The sequence below is a fragment of the Artemia franciscana genome, chromosome 6, assembly GCF_032884065.1.
Source record: "Artemia franciscana chromosome 6, ASM3288406v1, whole genome shotgun sequence".
Lineage (NCBI taxonomy): Eukaryota > Metazoa > Arthropoda > Branchiopoda > Anostraca > Artemiidae > Artemia > Artemia franciscana.
The window spans coordinates 23,123,891-23,145,278 of NC_088868.1; the positions used below are offsets into that span (position 1 = coordinate 23,123,891).

General features: G+C 36.6%; 1 protein-coding gene across 1 annotated transcript in view; it reads left to right on the plus strand.

Annotated features, from left to right (window-relative positions):
* The window catches only part of LOC136028209 (uncharacterized), a 44,322-nt gene that overhangs the window by 18,056 nt on the left and 4,878 nt on the right, over nt 1-21,388 (plus strand). Inside the window, exons 3-4 of the mRNA XM_065705924.1 lie at nt 608-756; nt 4,875-5,068. Coding sequence (XP_065561996.1) covers nt 608-756; nt 4,875-5,068 — 343 coding nt within the window. The remainder of the gene's footprint in view (nt 1-607; nt 757-4,874; nt 5,069-21,388) is intronic.

Sequence of the window (21,388 nt, forward strand, 5' to 3'; positions counted from 1 at the left end):
TGTTTTGTATTGATACTTGATTAATAGAATCTTGAACCGCTGAGCTTTGAGTAATCAATGTCATTATAAATGAAATATTCAGTCTAAACTTATTACTTCTCTCTAAAGACTGTTGACACCTATAGTTTTCGATCTAAAGAAAATGACGCAGTAGGCTTTGGACTTTCATAGTTAGGGAAAGGGGCAGTAGTCAAACTGTCGTTGGTAGTGATTTTTGTTCGTTTTGTTTGCTTTTTATTTAGGCGCTGCCTAAGTAAATATTGTAAAGATAAGATGATAAAACTGTATATGGTTTTTGCGCCTAGAAACTCGAAGATAACGGGAATACTAAAACATAGTGTCTCATTTCCCATCCCTTCAGGTTGGTCCTGGGGGTTCTTTTTCCGAAAAAGAGCTTGTCTTACTTGCTTCTGTGCCCCGCCTAGGAAAACTATCAATATTCCCCATGGAGTTCTCCTCGTTGGAGACACGTTCAATTTTTCTAATCATAATGCCGAGAGAACGTGACTGCACTTTACAGCAATATTCGTAGTTGTTTTCTGCTAAGTTAATGTACTATCTGTAGCGTTTACTCTATTTTTCCTTAACACTATTTCGTTTTTTTTAGGTCAAGTAAGAACATCAAAGTTTTTGAGGATGGCCTCCCAACTAAAAAGAAGATTGGAAAACAGACGAACAACCAGAATGATGTCAAATCAGAAGGTACCCAAACAGATCATGTAATGGTCTTGGATTTAGTTGAAACAATGACCTCTGGTATGTTATATTCAATTTTTATTAAAATTTTAATTATCTACATCATTCGTAGTCTTCAAAAAACGTCTAACTTAATATGTCATCATTTTGTATTTGCATTTAGTTGTCGGTACCATATTTATTTTCCTTTTTTTATGGCACTTGGTATTAACCAAGTGACATATAGCAGTCACCAATTCTGTCGGTCTGTCTGTCGGTCTGTCGGTCTGTCTGTCGGTCTGTCGGTCCCGGTTTTGCTACTTTAGGCACTTCCAGGTAAGCTAGGACGATGAAATTTGGCAAGCGTATCAGGGACCGGACCAGATTAAATTAGAAATAGTCGTTTTCCCGATTTGACCATCTGGGGGGGGGAGTGGGGGCCCGGTTAATTCGCAAAAAAGAGAAAAAATGAAGTATTTTTAACTTATCAGCGGGTATTTGGATCTTAATGAAATTTGATGTTTGGAATGATATTGTGTCTTAGAGCTCTTATTTTTAATCCCGACCGAATCTGATGACATTGGGGGGAGTTGGAGGGGGAAAACCTAAAGTCCCGGTTTTGCTACTTTAGGCACTTCCAGGTAAGCTAGGACGATGAAATTTGGCAAGCGTATCAGGGACCGGACCAGATTAAAATAGAAATAGTCGTTTTCCCGATTTGACCATCTGGGGGGGGGGGGAGAAGGGGCCGGTTAATTCGGAAAAATAGAAAAAATGAAGTATTTTTAACTTATGAGCGGGTGATTGGATCTTAATGAAATTTGATGTTTGGAATGATATTGTGTCTCAGAGCTCTTATTTTAAATCCCGACTGGGTCTGATGACATTGGGGGGAGTTGGAGGGGGGAAACCTAAAATCTTGGAAAACACTTAGAGTAGAGGGATCGGGATGAAACTTGATGGGAAAAATAAGCGCAAGTCCCAGATACATGATTGACATAATCGGAACTTATTTGCTCTCTTTGGGGTAGTTGGGAGGGGGGAGTAAGTCTTAAAAATTAGAAAAATGAGGTATTTTCAACTTACGAACGGGTGATCGGATCTCAATGAAATTTGATGTTTAGAAGGATATCGTGTCTTAGAGCTCTTATTTTAAATCCCGACCGGATCTGGTGATGGGGGCGGGGAGTTGGGAGGGGAAACCTAAAACTTGGAAAACACTTAGAGTGGAGGGATCGGGATGAAACATGGTGGGAAAAATAAACACAAGTCCTAGATAGATGATTGACATAAACGGAACGGATCCGCTCTCTTTTGGGTAGTTGGGGGGGGGGGGGGTTAATTCTGAAAAATTAGAAAAAATGAGGTATTTTTAACTTACGAATGGGTGATTGGATCTCCATGAAATTTGATTTTTAGAAGGATATCGTGGCTCAAAGCTCTTATTTTAAATCCTGACCGGATCTGGTGACATTGGGGGAAGTTTGGGGTGGGGAGACCTAAAATGATGGGAAACCCTTAGATTGGAAGGATTGGGATGAAACTTGGTTGGAAAAATAAGCAAAAGTCTTGCATACGTAATTTACATAATTGGAACGGATCCGCTCAATTGCGGGGGGGGGGGGGTAATTCTGAAAAATAAGAAAAATAACGTATTTTTAACTTACGAAGGAGTGATCGGATCTTCATGAAACCTCATATTTAGAAGGACCTCGTAACTCTGATATCTTATTTTAAATCTCAACCGGATCAAACGTAATTGGGGGGGGGGGCAGTTGGGGGGACCGGAAATCTTAGAAAATACTTAAAGCGGTGAGATCAGGATGAAACTGGATGGGAAGAATAGAAACCTGTCTAAGATACGTGACTGACATAACTGGACCGGATCTGCTCTCTTTGGTGGAATTGGGAGGGGGGAGGTAATTTTGAAAATTGAGGTATTTGTAACTTACGAAAGGGTGACCAGATCTTAATGAAATTTGATATTTAGAAGGATCTTGTGCTATAAAGTTTAACTTTAGGTTCTGACCTTCTCACAAGTGCCAAATGAGCTCTTGGCTCTTGGCTCTTCCGACCTCGTCCAAATGAGCTCTTGGCTCTTCCGACCTCGTACCATATGAGCTCTCGGCTCTTCCGACCTCGTCACAAGTGCCATATGAGCTCTTAGCTCTTGTTTTTTTTTTTTTTTTTTTTTTTTTTTTTTTTACAAATTAAGTAAGTAGGAACTGTATGTGGGCTTAATTTGAACATGGAATCCGACTGTATAGGTATTTGGGCTTCTCTTTTTTGCATATCCATATAAACATATAAAATAAAGAAAGAAAGAAACATAATAAAAACAAAAGGCATACAAATAAACGAAGCTGTTTGTCTGTATTGGTACAATTAAGTTATAAACTTTTGCGATTTCTATTCAAATGAATTCATTGAATTAATATAGTAAGTAGCAATTGATTTTGGTTTTCTCTATATTTATCCTCTAACGTGTAGGTAGTAACCTAGGTCCTACCCTAAAGGAAAGGAGCTCAGATCAGAACTAATAAATAAGTGAATAAAAGAATTTAATTCATTTTCAGAATAGATTAAAAAGTAGAAAATAATTGTTTTTCTCGATAACCTATGAATATAAGCGAAAACTAAAGGTGCAAAACGGATTGGCTTACATAACAATGCCAGGTCACCGATATTTGTTTAGTGAAGCGAATTTTAGACATAAATAACTGTGTCCGGCATGTCAAGTCTAGCAAATGGGTGACTTTCGTCCTGTGGATGGCCGGTTGGATCGTTTTCACTTTGTTTAACTTGACTCCTCAAAGAAGGTCAAGGATCATTCATCCTCTCTATGGAGTAGCTAAACACAACAATATTGAGATATTTATTGCTGAAAACTCGCTCTTCAAAGCTTGAGAATTATTATGAGAAAATTTTTACTGCTTAAAAGCCACGTACCTACCTAAGGAGGATTTTTTAAACCTTGAAATGGTAAATATTCAGGGTGTCAATTATATAAATCTAGCTTCAAGGGTATCCGACATGAGGCATAAGACAGAGAAAAAACTCTTGGGTTTACTCTTTTTCGAGCACCAGAGAAAAAGTATTTTCTTCACTTCGCCCAATGTAAAATTTTAAGTTCCCCCTTGAAAAAAAAACTTTCTGGGAAGTTTCAACTCGATCTCCAAGCAACAAGACAAAATAGGTTATACTTACAAAAAATGCATAGAAAACTACGTCCCCATTTTCATCCAATTCGTCGACATGTAATAAATACTCGCATGACTTCGTGTTCTCATTGTATAACGTTGAGTATTTATATTTCAAATTAAAGATAAGTGATTGGTTGTGAGTTCAGGATGCATACGAATTACTTAGGTAGATTGTGGAACTCGAGGAAACCCGAAATTTTCTTCTTATCTTCAACATCTTCTTATTTTTTTTTATATATATTTGACTGAGGATTCTGCATCGATTGTTCATAGAATTGCTGTTAGAGTTCTTGAGATATATCCCCTAAGATCTCTTTTGTTGACTGTTTTTATTAGATCTCTTTTATTTGTTATTTACATTTATAATTATTTCCTTTTTGTGCTTTGGCATATTAACACAAAGGCAACCAGCAAGCTTTTTCCACTGAAAGTAAGGAGCAACATCAGAACTTGAAACAAGCAAAAATTAGGCTGTATATAAGGGGGAGGGGCTGCCCTTTCCTCAACTTCTCGCTCTTCACGCTAATTTATTTCTTTTAGTCCCAATTTATTAACTTTTAATGTTTGTCTCGATTGCTTAAGAACGACCGCTCAAACACCAAAGCCGATTAACTGAAATACGGAGTATTTTCAAAGCAATATGAAACTTAAACATATAAGTACAATATGAATGTTCGTTATGGTGTAAGATTTAGAGGAATGGCCAAGGGGTTGAGGAGGGACAGACCCCCTAAAATTCAGAATGATTTCTGTTTGTTTTACGTTTTAATGTTGCTCCTTATTTTCACTTGAAAAAACTTTTTTTTCTTTTATTTCGGATAGTTTTTAAATCACGAAACTTAAATATAAACTAGTTCATTTTACCTCTCTTGTCTAGAACAATCTGAACAGGAAGAAAAAAGTTTAACAGAGAGGAGGGTTTTCAAAAAAAAAGTATAAAATAAGGCTGTGTCAATTTAAAAACAGGATTGCTATATTTAAAGAATTCTATTTCAGACTCAACACCGCCAGAATATTACGTGTTACTTGCCGAGCAGCGCCGGGTCGCTCTCGAGAAAACCTTAGAAGAAAACATGAATTTGCATAATATTATCCGTCAGTTGCGAGACGACTTAAAGGTAGCTGAAGAAGAACTAGTTATTTTGAGGCCTTTTGAAAGTGTTGCAGAAGACTATAAGAAGCTTTTAGAGGTAACTCGTTTCCTTGTTTAAAATTGACTTGGTTTATTTTTAACCTATATAAGGGTTTCTCTCCCTCCCTCTCTCTGTCTTTCTCCCTCTCTTTCTATCTCTTCTCTCTCTCTCGAGAGCACATTAAAAACATGAAGAATATCGCATTTTATGCGTCCTTTTGTTTCGCTATTTTCGTTTCCTTTTTCACTATTCATTTCAACTCGAGCATAATTCGCAATAAAGTGTTTTGTATCGTAGAGCCTCAGAAGTCCAGGATGTCGCTTCTTTATTAAGTAATATTGAAAGAGAATAATTTCTGTTATGGTACTTGGTTTTAAATTTTTAATCTAAGACATCAAATTATTTTAACCAAATAACTAAAAATATGTATCAGCTTTTCTTATGATGAATTGAAGTAAAATAGTCCAGATAAGAAACCTGCTTCTTTCCTCTCCATCATTATATTTGGGGTCAAACTTGGGATGCAGCTTCTGTTGGGACTGTAAGTCCAAAAATAAAACACTTTTGTTCGAAATGGCCAGTAAAATGGTATTCTAATGAATTTTTTTTTTTTTTTTAATAAGAATATGTCAACAGAATTAAAGCTTTGGTCCTATTAAGTAGGGGGGAGGATGTTCAACCAAATGGACAGTGGGTTTTAGCTACATGGTTTTATTTTAAAATTGTCATTTGAAAATGAAGAAAAAAATTCAATTTTTTTTTTAATTTTTTTTTTTCATTTGATACGGCCGCTGAAGTAATGATAACTAATTATTTGGTCAGATAGATGTGTTCCTCCTGTTAGCTTATTGTACTTGCGAAAATCCTGGCGGCCAGGTACAGCTATGTATTCTCGGAGGGACTTCTCATGTCTCTGTACTGATATTTAAGTTTCCTTTTGCATGACAATTTGATATAAGAAATATTGCCTTATTATCAAATCACAAGAGCCTTGTCCTCCCTCACGAAGCTGAATGGCGTACCTCTCCCCAGGCGCTTTAGTTGCTTCTCAATTTTTACTACGGCATCTTCTAGTTGATTCTTCAGGATTCTGTCCGGTGCATTTACCTTTCAATCTGAGAACTCTTTTAGCAGTCAGATGCTAGTGAAACACCAGTAAAAATAAAAGTACGAGTCTTCTCTGAAATTCTGGTTGAGGGGCAGTACAGCAGAGTATTGTTTGAGACTATTTCTTCGAAGAAACGGGATGATCTCATTGTCGATGCTAAAGAAAACAATTCCCTTTCGAGGCTTGAGCAATGTTGGCGAAAAGCGTCCAATGGCTTTCCATAGGCGGTCATTCAGCTTTTCTTATGGTTGCACGTCGTAGCACACGAGGATCATAAGATTTTGTCAAATCCGAAAAAAATCGGCTGCGAGATATGTTTTCCACAAATCACAAGAACTTTAAACTTTTAGCTCCAGTAACTATGAATCCTTGGCGATTTTATATTATTCATAATGATAGGTAGGCCAAAAACACTTTCTGTTCAGAATTCACATAGAAAGGAATTTTTTTCTGACACTGATAATTCAATGCAAACCTCATTTGGTACTTGAGGAAATACCGACACAGTTTCTATTCACTTCCTGGCGCAGAGGCATCTTCAGAGCTCGTTGGCGAATATTCGAAGGTGTTTAACAAAAACGATAGGATCCATTTCTTTAAAGGGTGGCGTTCTTTATCCAACCTGGTTGCTTCCGCATTGGTACTCGGCTCATCTTGAGTTCTGTAGGCTTGTGGATCTTCCTCTTCATCATCAAAATAACTTCGAAGTCTGCGATGATCGAAGGTTCAAAAACAGGGTCTTGCTCTCCTTGCTGAGTATCCGATGCGTGTTCTGCTTCCGTTGCAGCAAATGGTGTACCCTAAGTTGACTCTCATACTTCATCTTCACTTTCCTGCACACTGAGGTCACTCTTCAAGGAGGAACATTGCATCTCGGACCGAAATTTCTATCCAAGTAGAACCAGATTATCAAATATAAAAAATCGACCTTCAACAAAGAACACCTGGGGCTACATATCAGCTATAAATGGAAAATGAAAAATAAACTAAAAAAAAGAAGCAAAGCGAGAAAGGAAACACTGATGAATTTTTGCTCAGTGACTATCTTACACTTATTATTTCAATTTTGAAGTGCTTTCGTATTTACAATACTCCAGTAAGCTAAAGATTTATAGTGTAAGTGTATTGCAACATGATAATTTTTTAATCAACCATACAAAACTGAAATAAATTATATATTATGAAAAAAGGCTTCACAATTTAGTTACCTATTTAGGACGTTTTTTTTGCCAGTTTTTTTATTTATTTAATTTTTTTATTGCTCAGCAGATGGCAGTTTTACTTTCTAAGAATAAGTTCACTTCTATTTCAGGAAATAAATAATCTATTTCAGACCACAGGTTTTGTTTTACCTAACCAAAAAGATAATTTTGGAAGACTTTATTTCTTGCGTTGAATTTTATAATAGAAGTTTCATAGGCAGCGCTATTGTCTTGCCTATGAAACTTCCATGAAGCAGGTTGTCAAAAGGGCCTATCAGCAATGTCTCAGGAACTTCTTGGAGCATTAAATTGAAACTTTCAGGGCATGCCGAGGGGATGTTGAATTGACCAAAAGCACTACGTGCATCCTGCTGCTACTACTAAGGCTAAGGGTATTAAGGTAAAACTTCCAGATAATAGTCATTGGATGTTAAATTAAATCAAAACACCCTGTGTGCATTCACGCTTTCAAAAAGGCGTACCAGCAAAATCTCAGGAACTGCTTAGTGTATTAAGTTTGAAAGTTTCAGGACGTGTTGAGGGGGATGTTAAACTAACCAAAAAGCACTGTGAACGGATTACAGTATCAAATTGAAGCTTTCAGGGTATGTTGAGGGGGATGTTCAACTAACCAAAAGGCAGTATGTGCTTACTGATGATGCTGCTTCTATTACTATAGCTAAGAGTATTAAGGTGAAACTTTCAGGGAATGATAAGGGGAAATTTGAACTTAATCAAAAAACATAATATGCTGGCAGGTTTTCAAAAGGGCGTATTAGGAATATCTTGGATTGTTTGCCTAGGCCCTAAGGTATTAAGTTGATATTTTCGGGGCTTGTTGAGAGAAATGTTGGACTGCTCAAAAGACACTATGTGCATACTACTACTACATTACCACTACTTGTGGCTGTGACTGCGAATACTTGCGACTATGACTACTTGTGACTGCAACTATTTACGACTAAGACTATAGTAGCTTGTGACTATGACTACTTACAACTGTTACTATTTACGGCTGGGATTGTGACTACAGCTACTTGTGACTTCTTGTGACAGCGACTACCTACAACCGCTACTACTTGCGACTGTGACAACCTGTTACTGCGAATGCTTGTGACTGTGGATACTTGCGCTTGCTAGTTAGTTGCGCTGCTAATATTTGAATTACCCTTACTGTATGCCTGTCTACCTTAGTTCTTCCCTAGGATGGATCATAGACTATAATCAACAAGTGAAAATAATTTTTTTTGCAACTCTGAAAAAGTCATGCCAGATTTGCCTCGCCTCTCACAGATTCAATTTGTTGGTTTTACTCTTACTAGCCCTGTCTTACTAGCCTTACTACTCTTACTAGCCTTTTATCACTTCCTCCAAGTCGATAATTCAAAAATCAACGGAAGAAAATCTACTTGTGACTCTGACGGTGACTACTTGTGACAGTGACTGCTTACGACCGCAACTATTTCCGACTGCGACAACCTGTGTGCAACCTTCTGTGCAATTTCAATTGCAACTGCAAATGCTTGCAATTGCAACTGCTTGTACCTGTGACTGCAACGATTTTGACTACTTGCAACTGCGAGTGCTTAAAACTACAAGCAATTGGGAGTATTTGTCTGTGACTGTTTTTAATTGCGACTACTTGTGACTGTGACTAGCTGAGACTGCAACTAATTGCTGCTGCAAATTCCAGATTATTAAAAGACTGTATCTGCAATATCTTAGGAGCAGCTTTGGTCATCTGTGACCAAATCTGTGGTATGACTGCTAGTATGACAACTACTATTACTTCTACGACTTTTTTAATTACATCAAAAGAGCTTAAGTCCATTCAGGTTGTCAAAATGACACGTAGATACAATATCTCTGTGGCAGAATAGTATATTCAGTTGAAATTTTCAGGGATGGTAAAGGAGGATGTAAAACTAAATCAAAAGACGCTATGTGTGTCTATATCTGTTCATCAGATAGGCAAGAAACTTTAAGAAGTTGTTGAGCACATTCATGCAAAGGTTTTTGGTATAAAATCGCTTTTGTCCCACTCCTCTTCAAGGTTCTTTTAGTAAATATCATGTTGACTGAAACTAGAGACCCTTGAGCAAAAAATACTTGACAATCCTTCCGTTCAAATGTCACATTATTCATATATTCTAGATATTAATTACTCAACAGCGCCCGACCGGTAAGTTAAAGATCCTAGCTCAGTTTTTTTGATATTTTTGAATTTTAAATTTAATTTTATTTTACAAATGGAGAAATTTTCCCCGTGGGGGGGGATTATCCGTGGGGAACTGTTAGGGGAGAAATTTTCCCTTGGGGGACTGTCAGGAGATAATTTTTCATGGAGGGGGGGCGTGGGAGGAATTTTTCTCGGAAGGGGGTTTGCTTTTACAGGCGGAATTTTCTATGGTGTTGGGGGATTCTCGGGGGAGAAGTTTTCATTGAATGTCGTTTCTTTTGAGATCTTACCAGTGTGCGACGGGTATGCTAGTTGACCGACAAAAAAAGCTATGTCCATCAAAAAGGAACAATTTTTTTTTTTTTTTTTTTTACTTATTTCTACAAAATTAAACAAAGAAACCTAAAGAGACGAATTAAGCCTCAGATGGGTCGAATGGTAATTCAGTTTGAATGGTAACTACAATAAATAATCAAGCTAAACATAAAATGAAAAGAAAGTGCCACAAGTAGGAATAAGGGGGTTAGCCCTTATGTAGCGATCAACTTTGAAAAAATCATAGATGTCATTGAGGTAGCCTCGATCCTTAAGTGGTATCTTTGAGTGGCGAAAACTCTCCAAGTTTACATAAAAAAAATATGAATACGAAATGCCAGCATAATAACAAAAAAAGTTACTAAAATAAGCAAAGAGCTTGAATCAAAGAGCTACAATGTATTTTTTCTTTTTTTTTAGGACACTTGTATGTAGGGAGTTGTTGTAGAAGTTTCCAAGGGGGCTCCTTTGATTGAAAATTGAAAATTGCAGAATCATTTTAAAAGTGACTGGATGAATGTGAATGTTGAATGGGATGTTCGATTAATATTTGTCTATATTCAAAGCGGTAATATGATGGGGGTTAGAATGGTTTTAGCCCTATAGAATCCCAAAGATTATGCAGATTTTCAGTCCATTTATTTTAACTGTATTGCAACTTCATTCGAAGTTCTATAGTACAACTATTATTAACGATTATTACAAAGTTGGATCCAAAGTATAAATAGTAAGCCAAAATCTTGATTCCTAAGGAAAAAACGATGAAAGCTTTACAAATGTCCTTTTTAATAACCAGCAAAAACAATGTAAGTTAAAGACGAACTGAAATTAATTTATAAAAAATTCCACAAAAGATTTTTTTTTTTTTTTTTTTTTTAAGCAAAGAGTTTCACTGAACCTGAGGCGATCCGAGTCAAATAGCAGCTCAAGCTGAAAATGAACATAAATCAGCATAAAAAAATTAATCATGCTCAAAAAGCGGACACCGTTTGTGTTTTACTGAAAAAAAAAAATACTGTGTTCTCTTGTATAGCAAAGAAAAATAAAATTTGCTGATACTTTTAGGAATAAATATCAGTATGTATTAAACTCGGAATCTTTACTGTAACAAACAAAACACTTAGTTCGAAATAAAAATTATTTTCAATAAAGTGCAAATGACGCATAAACCCTGTTCTTTTCTTGTAGTAGTTTCTGTTTGTCTAAGTTTGACTTGATTATTTATTGTAATTTATGTTCTTTTTGCGTCATTTATTTATTGATGATGATACATGTTCGTCTTAGGCTAAATGTAACTTTCCGCTTTTCTTTGGAAAACTTCTTTTAAAAAATTTGGTTTTGAACTAACCATAGCCAGCGCAATAGTGTTGCTTAAGTAAAGAGTAATGTAAGCACAATGGTTTTTTTTTATCAAGCAACTACGTATACAAGGAGTTGTCGTAAAAACTTCTAAGTAGCTCATTCGACTGGAAATGGAAAGTTCTAGTCCCTTTTTTAAGAGTCAAAGGTGATTGGAGGGCAACCAGCCCCCCTGCAACGGTCATCGTATCCCCAACCATATCCACCCCCCAGCCCTCAGGGCAAAAGCTTTAAGTTATACAATTCGCCCATTGTTTAAATACAGTATTTGTTATTGGAAAAGAGAGCATGTTTGACATTTAGTGTTTGAAAAGACCAAGAGCATTCAGTGAAGCTTTCAGACAGTACTGCAATAAGTACTCCAAATTTTTACTTAAGTATTAAGTACTCATTGTTTTTTTTTTTACTTAAATATCAAGTAATAAGTACTTTCCAAATTCTTACTTAAGTATCAAATATCAAGTACTTGTCAAAATTGTACTTAAGTATTAATTCAAGTACTACTTCAAGTATTTATTCTATATATATATATATATATATATATATATATATATATATATATATATATATATATATATATATATATATATATATATATATATATATATATATATATATATATATATATATATATATATATATATATATATATATATATATATATATATATATATATATATATTTCTGATATAAAGCCCATACTACCTTTTTTTAAAGCCATATCTCTCTTGGAAATCTTAATCAAGAACCAGAATTTCTGTTTTATCGTTTTTAACCGTTTCCCTTGTTCGGCTGGTACACACCCAATGAAGTCCAAGAAAATAATCTTAACCAATTTTCTACACAACGGCTTGAAAGGAAAAGACTATCAAAACAATTAAGTGCAGTCAAAAGATTCTTGATTGGATCAGACTTATCACATGACAGGATTAACACATGCACGTAGAGTTGAACTTCTGGCGATTAGTGTTCAATCAAATCTGGTACGTTTGAAAAAAATACAGGGTTATTCTGCAACATGTGGGAATAGTGGAAAAAATATTGAAAATATTTTCTTCCCTTGTTTGGCTGGTAGACACCCAACGAAGTCCAAAAATAATCTGAACCGATTTTCAACACAACGGCTTCAAAGAAAAAGACTATCAAAACAATTAAGTGCTGTCAAAAAACTCCTGATTGGATCAGACTGATCACATGACAGGATTAACACAGTGCACGTAGAGTTGTACTTCTGTTGATTAGTTTTCAGTCTTCAAATATTCAGTTGATTAGTTTTCAGTTTCAAATATTGAAAGTATTGTTTTCCATTGTTTGGCTGGTACACACCCAACGAAGTCCAAAAAATAATCTGAACCAATTTTCAACACAACAGCTTGAAAGAAAAAGACTTTCAAAACAATTAAGTGCAGTCAAAAAATTCCTGTTTGGATCAGACAGATCACATGACAGGATTAACACAGTGCACGTAGAGTTGTACTTCTGGTGATTAGTGTTCAGTCAAATCTGGCACGTTTGAAAAAATACAGGGTTATTCTGAAACATGTGGTAATGATGGAAAAAATATTGAAAATATTTTCTTCCCTTGTTTGGCTGGTAGACACCCAACGAAGTCCAAAAATAATCTGAACCGATTTTCAACACAACGGCTTCAAAGAAAAAGACTATGAAAACAATTAAGTGCAGTCAAAAAACTCCTGATTGGATCAGACTGATCACATGACAGGATTAACACAGTGCACGTAGAGTTGTACTTCTGTTGATTAGTTTTCAGTCAAATCTGGTACGTTTGAAAAAATACAGGATTATTCTGAAACATGTGGGAATGATGGAAAAAATATCGAAAATATTTTTTTCCCTTGTTTGGCTGGTAGACACCCAACGAAGTCCAAAAAATAATCTGAACCGATTTTCAACACAACGGCTTGAAAGAAAAAGACTATCAAAACAATTAAGCGCAGTCAAAAACTTCTGATTGGATCAGACAGATCACATGACAGGATTAATACAGTGCACATAGAGTTGAACTTCTGGCGATTAGTGTTCAGTCAACCTGGGACGTTTGAAAAAATACAGGGTTATTCTGAAACATGTCGGAATGCCGGAAAAAATATTGAAAATAGCAAACATAAACTTTGGATTGGCTTCAAAACAGATAAAAGGTAATAAAGTAGTTCATTCTCTGAATCAATAAGTAAAAACCTTAGCAACAAAAAACTCAAATTTAAAAGTAAGGAGCCAAGTGAGTCAGTTGCAGACTTTTTTAATAAATCAAAGCTCTTTAAAAAGGAGCAGCAAAAATCCACACTTTTGGCAGCTAGTTGAAGGTCGCTGGCTCTCAGCTTGCTGAAAGAAAAGAAGAGTATGAAAATGAAGTCTTGATTCACACTTTGATGACATGTCTCATCCTCGGCACCTTTACAAGGAAACTGCCTCAAGTTTTCAAGTTAAATTTCAGACACGCAATGAAAATGCATGGCATCTATATCCTTTGGTTGGTTTTCACTCAAGCAAGCCGCATGCTGTGTGGTCAATTCAGATGGTCGGTAAAACTCCCTGCAAACTTATATTATAAAATCACGGGCCTGCAGCAAGCCCTTTGATTCAGACGCATTCCGTACGGCTGGTCAAACTGCAGAATGAATGAATGAATCAATGAATGAACTTTATTATCCGTAAAAGTATAAAAAAAAAACCCACAAAGTGCGGAGTATTATAAATAAACAAAAACAAAAACGATAAACAGCAAGAAAAAAAGCTTAAACTAACAAAAGACAACATGGACTAATTAACCAGTATCAATATGGAAAAAAGGCTGCAGAGGGTCATAAACGTGAATAAAGTAGATAGTCTTTTTACATAAATCATCACTGGATGACCGAATCCAAGAAGGCATATCTATTAAACCAACTCGAGCAATTATTTTTCTGTTTTGGTGCCACCTAGGAAGCCGTAGAAAGAATTTGCAATATCTGAAATAAGCCGCACGTAGAGTATGGCGATTTTTCTTACGAAACAGATAAACTATGCCTGATAAAAACAAAAGAACAGGGGCGCAATAAGCGTTATAAATTATGCACAAACCGTTGCGGTTGTTGTTAGGGATGAAAAGGTAGTGGAAAGTGTTGGACCGAAACACAGACCAAGCCAACTAACTATAGAAGAACATGGCAGAATTGCAGTCCCAGCAACGAATGGAGCGACCGCATAAGGGCTATTAAAACAAATAAACTCGCATTTTGACGCATTAAATGACAGTCCAATTTTAGATAGTTCATTGGTTAATATAGTAAAATTGGAAAGCAATCCATGGCGAGTCCGAGGAACAATAAGAACGTCGTCTGCATATTGAACAGAAGACAAACCAATATTACCGTAAAAAACAGAACTTTTAAGGGGACGCAGGAACGATGCAAGCACACATTTAAATATACTAGAAGACAATACGGCGGAAGTTGCAACCTATCTATTTCTAGCAGCAGTTTTCGCACCATGAAGTGGCAAAAACCATGAGACTAAGTCGAAAATCTGAGAAAAAAGGAATAAAACAAGAGCTAAGAGCTCATATGGCACTTGTGACGAGGACGGAAGAGCCAAGAGCTCATATGGCATGAGCTCTAGGAAAATTATAAAAATCAATAGATTAATTTAAAAAAAAAAATCAGAGGCTTAATGCTGGTCGGCATTTAAAATAAAAGCTCTGAGACACAAGGTCCTTGTAAATATCAAAATTCATTAAGATCCGATCACCCACTCGCAAGTTAAAAATACCTCATTTTTCTAATTTTTCCTCTCCCTTCAGCCCCCCTAGATGGTTGAATCGGGGAAATCAAATTTATCAAGTCAATTTGTGCAGGTCCATGACATCCCTACCAATTTTCATTGTCCTAGCAGGTCCAGAAGTACCAAACTCGCCAAAGCACTGGACTCCCTAACTACCCCAAAGAGAGTGGATCCAGTCCGGTTTCGTCAGTCACGTATCTACGACATTTACTTATTCTACCCACAAAGTTTCATCTCGATCTCTCCACTCTAAGCGTTTTCCAAGATTTCCGGTTTCCCCCTTCAACTCTCCCCCAATGTTCACCAGAACTGGTCGGGGTTTAAAATAAGAGATCTGAGACATGAGTTCCTTCTTAATATCAAATTCAAAAATACCTCACGAACGGTCACCCTCTCTCAAGTTAAAAATACCTCAATTTTTGTGATTTTTCCGAATTAACACCCCCTCCAACTCCCCCAAAGAGAGCGAATCCATTTCGGTTATGTCAATCACGTATCTAGGACTTGTGCTTATTCTTCCCACCAAGTTTCATCCTGATCACTCCATTCTAAGCGTTTTCCAAGATTTCCGCGCCCCCCCCCCTTGCAAATCCCCCAAATGACACTGGATCTGGTAGGGATTTAAAACATGAGATCTGAGTTACGAGGTCCTTTTAAATATGAAATTTCATCTGTTGAAATTCAAGGTCCGATCACTCCTTTGTAAGTTGAAAATACCTCATTTTTTCTAATTTTTCAGAATTAACCCTCCCCGCAACTCCCCAAAAGAGAGTGAATTTGTTCTGTTTTGTGTCAATCACGTATCTAGGACTTGTGCTTATTTTTCCCTCGAAGTTTCATCCCAATTTCTCCACTCTAAGCATTTTCCAAGATTTTAGGTTTCCCCCTCCAATGTCACCTGATCCGGTCGGAATTTAAATTAAGAGCTCTGTGACATGATATCCTTTTAAATATCAAATTTGATCAAGATCCGATCTAATTTTTCCAAATTAACCGTTCTCCTACCTCCCCCCCCCCCAGATGGTCGAATTGGGGAAACAACAATTTCAAATTTAATCTGGTCTGGTCCCCGATACGCCTGCCAAATTTCATCGTCCTAGCTTATCTGGAAGTGCCTAAACCAGCAAGACCGGGACTGACAGACCTACGGAATATGTGATCACTGTATGTCACTTGGTAAATACCAAATGCCGTACAAAGTAATTTTTCTCTGGGAATGGAAAATTTGGTTGAAGGTTGGCTTCAGTATGACTTATTTTGGAAAAGGGTTATTTCCAGGCTTTGGGCAAGCCATGGGTGGAAGTAGTTATAGGCCCTACTAAACTTAAGGAAAACTCGAATTTCTTAAAACTTGAAACCCCCTCCCCCTCGCCCTATTTTAAATAGGGCTTGTGATATCAGAGCTCGATATGAGCCCTGATCCTAGTCATCTTTGGTCTAGCTTTCATTTGGATCCTTTGCTCCATTCGCAATTTATACTAAATTAAACCAAAAGCTTGACTTTTTTCAGCACTTAAAACCCACTCCCCCTTGTTCTATTTGAGCTAGGGTTTTCATCTCAAAACTTGATGCCTGTCACGGTCTTAGGCACCTTTGGTTCAATCTTCACTGAGATTCATCAATCTCTCGCAAGCTATACTGAATTAAATGAAAAACTCAACTTTGAATTAAGCTTGGGTCTCCATCCCAAAACTCAATGCATATCATACTCTTAGGCATCTTTATTCAATTTTCATCGAAATTCATCTCCATGTGCAAGTTGCAGTGAATTAAATGCAAAACTCGATTTTTTTTTTACGCTTAAAGCACCATCGCCCTAATTAAGCTCAATTTTAATCCAAATAGTTCAATTTTAATACAAATCTGACTGGCGGTTCTCCCACTGTACTCGATTGCACAGACGGGCGGACAGACAGACAGATCTCAAAAACCTATCTTGATGGATATTTTCCACTATCCAAATAGGTGATGATACCTGGATGATGATATGCCATTGTTTTCCTTTTTTTGGATCCAATTAGCCAACATGGCTACCTAAGACGTTGCAAAGTCCGTCCGTCCGTCTATCTGTCTGTCCGTCCGTCTATGTAATCATGTATAGGGGGAGGAACGCTGGTTGGATTTGGATGAAAATTTTGATGGCCAGATTTGGTGCCAAGGATCATGAGACACATCAAGTTGACAGATGAAGACCCTAGCTCAAATAAAACAGGGGGGAGAGAGCTTTACCTGCTAAAAACAGTTTTTCGTTTAATTCAGAGTAACTTGCGACTGGGGTGATGGATCTGAATAAAAATTAAACCGAAGAGGCCTAGGACCATGACACATATCAGGTTTTTAGATAAAGACCCTAGCTCAAATTTAACAAGGGGGAGTGGGTTTTAATTCCTGAAAAATTTAAGTTTTCTCTTTAATTTAGTATAGCTTGCAAATGGAGTAACGGATCCGAATGAAAACTAGACCAAAGATGCCTAAGATCAGGGCTCATATCAAGTTCTGGTATCACAAACCCTATCTCAAATAGGGCGGGGGGGGAGATGGTTTCAAGTCTTAAGAGAGTTGAGTTTTCCTTTAATTTAGTAGGGCCTTTAACTTACGAATGGAGTGACAAATCTGAAGTCAGATTCGGCCAAATACCTAAATTTGCTGGAATGAATTTGACAAAATACCACTGCATTGGATCCAGCTAGAATTCCCTAGACTTGTTTATTGCAGACAGCATTTAGATGGACAAATATTCATAGCTTCATTAGTTTTACCAATAATATGGTCCTGAAGAGGAGGAAATGGTAGAAATCTGGTTCAGTTGACGAGATGACAAAACTTAAACACCAATGTCAGAAATGTAAGCCCAAATGGACTACAGTATGCAACATTTAGCACAAAACAAGGGATTTTAGCTCACTGTCGACCAGTGAATTGTGAAATAATTTCAATTTTCTTTGTTATATAACTTTAAAAAAAAAATTAAACCAAGTGTTAATCATACTATAATTTGTTTTTCGTCAAAAACAAATACCTTATTTCATATCCAAAAATAGGGCATGGAGCTATATCTGAGTTTACTCTAAATCTAAAAGGTGATGTTTTCTTGTACATTGCCAAAGCACACACACACACAAAAGCTATATCTGAGTTTGCTCTAAATCTAAAGGTGATTTTTTCTTGTATATTGCCAAAGCACACACACAAAAAATTTTCGTGTCAAAGGTAAAGTATTTGAAAAACAAGTACATTAAAAGTATCTTAAGTAATAAGTATTTCGTAATCTTACTTAAGTATCAAGTAATAAGTACACCCTAGAGTTTTTACTTAAGTACAAGTACAAGTAATGGAAAATTTTACTTAAGTAGTACTTCAAGTAAAAGTACTTCAAGTAAGTGACAGCACTGCTTTCAGATAACGTTAAGGGAGGTGTTGAACTAAATTAAAACACGTTATGTGCATACAGATTGTCAAAAGAGCATAATTCAGGATTGACTGAGGGTATTAAGTTGGAACTTTCAGGGAATGATGAGGGGAGTGATCAGTTAGCCAAAAGGGGAATATTTGTACGCTACTACTACTACTATGCCTGAAGAATGCCAAAAAGGCGTATCTCAGGAATGGCTAAGGGTATTATCTTGAAACTTTAGGAAATTCTGAACAGAAGATTAATCGACCAAAAAGACAATATGGGTACTCTACTACTGCTACCACTACCACTAATAATTCTCCAGATACTGCTTCTATTGCAAATATTGCTAAGGCTAAGAGTATTAAGGTGATAAATAGGAAATATTGAGCAAGAAATTGAACTAAATTGAAGGCTATCAAAAGGCCATAACGGCAACATCATAACAACGGCTTATTCTGTGAAATTGAAACTTCCAGGGCTTGATGAGGGGAATGTTCAACTGATCAAAAAGTAAAATGTGCATACTACTCCTACTACTATCGATAGTGTTGCTAGTGTTAGTGCTACTTCTGCTATTGAGACTTATGCTACAGCTAAGGCTAAGGGTATGAAGGTGAAAATTTCAGGGAATATTGAGGGGAAGTTGAAAAGAATCAAAGCATGCTGTGTGCATGTAGATTGTCAAAAGTGCAAATATGCAACATCTTGGAACGGCTTGTAGTATAAAGTTAAAATTTCAGTGCTTTCTGTGAGGACGTTGAACTAACCAAAAGGTGACCAAAGTAAAGAGCAAAATGTAAAATCGTCCTCTTTGTTTATGTCTTGATTTTGTTGGGCTTTTTTCCACCAAGGCACTTGGTATAGATGGAGTTGTCATAAATATTATTGAAAGAAGTCATTTAATTGGAAATTGAGAGTTCTAGTTCCCATTTCAGAAAAAAAAATAATTGGAGGGCAATTAGTCCCCTCTCTCAGTCGGCTCTATTCTTCAAACACGTCCAATAATAATTTTTAGACAGCCATCTCGTTCAGCATAGTTGAAAGGTCGAATACCTATTTCTCTGGGGATGTCAGCTCCCAAGAGCCCTCGAAGTAAGGGCTGTAACTTATGGATTCACCCATAGCTTATATATAGTATCTGTTAGGAAAGAGGGGTATTTTTGACCTTGAGTGTTCGAAAAAGTCAAGGGTATTCAGGTGAAGTTTTTAGAGAATGTTGAGAGGAATGTGCAACTAAATTAAAACAGCTTATGTACATGCAGGTTATCAAAAGGATGTAACTCAGGAATGGCAGTGGGTATTAAGTTGGAACTCTTATGGAATGACGAGAGGGATGATCAATAAAGGCAATATTTGCTGGCCAATACGACTTCAAGTACTACTACTGCCTCTGTAGCAACTACTGCTAAGGCTGGGGATATTGAGATGAAAACCTGAGGAAATGTTGAGGGGAAAGTTAAACTGCAACAAAACATTCTATATACATACAGATTGACAAAATGGCGGATCAGTAATATATTAAGAACGGCTTACCGTATCAAGCTGAAACTTCCAGGTTGGAGTGAGGGGGATGTTCAACTGACCAAAAGACGACGTATGGAAACTACTACTCCTGCTACTACCACTAATATGAAGCTGTTACTACTAAGGCTAAGGGTATGAAGGTGAATATTTTGGAAAATATTGAGGAGAAAGTTGAACTAAATCAAAAAACACTAATTGCATACATGATGTCAAAAGGCTGTTTTTCAGGAATGACTTAGGGTGTTAAGTTGTAACTTTCTGGAAATGCTTAGGGGGAAGATTCATTTGACCAAAAAGCAATATGTGGTTATTCTTACTACTACCACTGCTACTGCTTGTCCAACTACTACTTCTGTTGCAACTAATACTAAAGCTAAGAGTACTAAGGTGAGAACTTAAGTAAATGTTCAGGGGACGTTAAACTAAATTAAAACACAGGCTACTGTGGGCATATAGGCTATCAAAGGAGCTTATCGACGATATTTAACCAGCGACTTATAGCATTAAGTTGAGACTTCCAGGGTCTGATGAAGGGATTTTCAACAGGCCTAAAGGCAACATACTGCAACTGAAACTTTACTACAGCAGCTAATGTTTGTACTACTACTAATCTTACTACAACTATTACCAGTAATACTCATATTACTATTATTTTGACTACTGCTACAACTAAGGCTTCGCCTTCAACTAAGGCAATGAAGGTGAAAATTTCAAGTAATATTTTCTGGGAAGTCAATCCAAGCTGTCAAAAGTTGAAACTTACAGGGCTTGTTGTAACTGACGTTGAACTAACCAAAATTAAATATTTGCATGCTACTGCTACTGTTCTTACTATTTTTACCACTAATATCACTACCAAAGTTAAAAGAATTAAGATTAAAATTTCAGGGAATGCTGGGACAGTGTTGAACTAAATCAAAACACACTATGTGCATGCAGATTGTCAAAAGGATGCATCCGCAATGCCCCAACAGCTGTTTATATAAATAAGTTGAATCTTTCAGCTTCTGTTGAAGGGCATGTCTAATAAATACAAGGTTTTATGGGCATATTGCTGCTAATGCTACTAATACTACTACAACTATTACTACTGAAGCTAAGAGTGTTAAGGTGAAGCTTTCTGTAAGTGTTTTGGTGGATTTTGAAGTAAGTATGAACACGCTCTGAGCATGTCGTTCTTCAAAAGTGTGTACCAGCAATACCATTTTTGCTGCTTCTTCAACTGCTGCTAATACCATTATTGCCACTATTGAACTAAATCAAAATAGCTTAAGTTCATCAAGGTTGTTAAGATATCCAGGCGGGAGTAGGGTTTAGAATAGCGCATAAATTAGAAAGTTTCTCGGAAAATACCTGCTGCTTTAAAGCTAAATCAAAAGGTACTTTGCGTATGCTGGTTCTTAACAAGACGTCTCAGCAATATTAAGAATGACTCAGTGTATCAAGTTGAATCTTTCGGGGCTTTAAGTTGAAACTATTTTATAACGTCTGCTCTTAAAATTGGACTAAATTA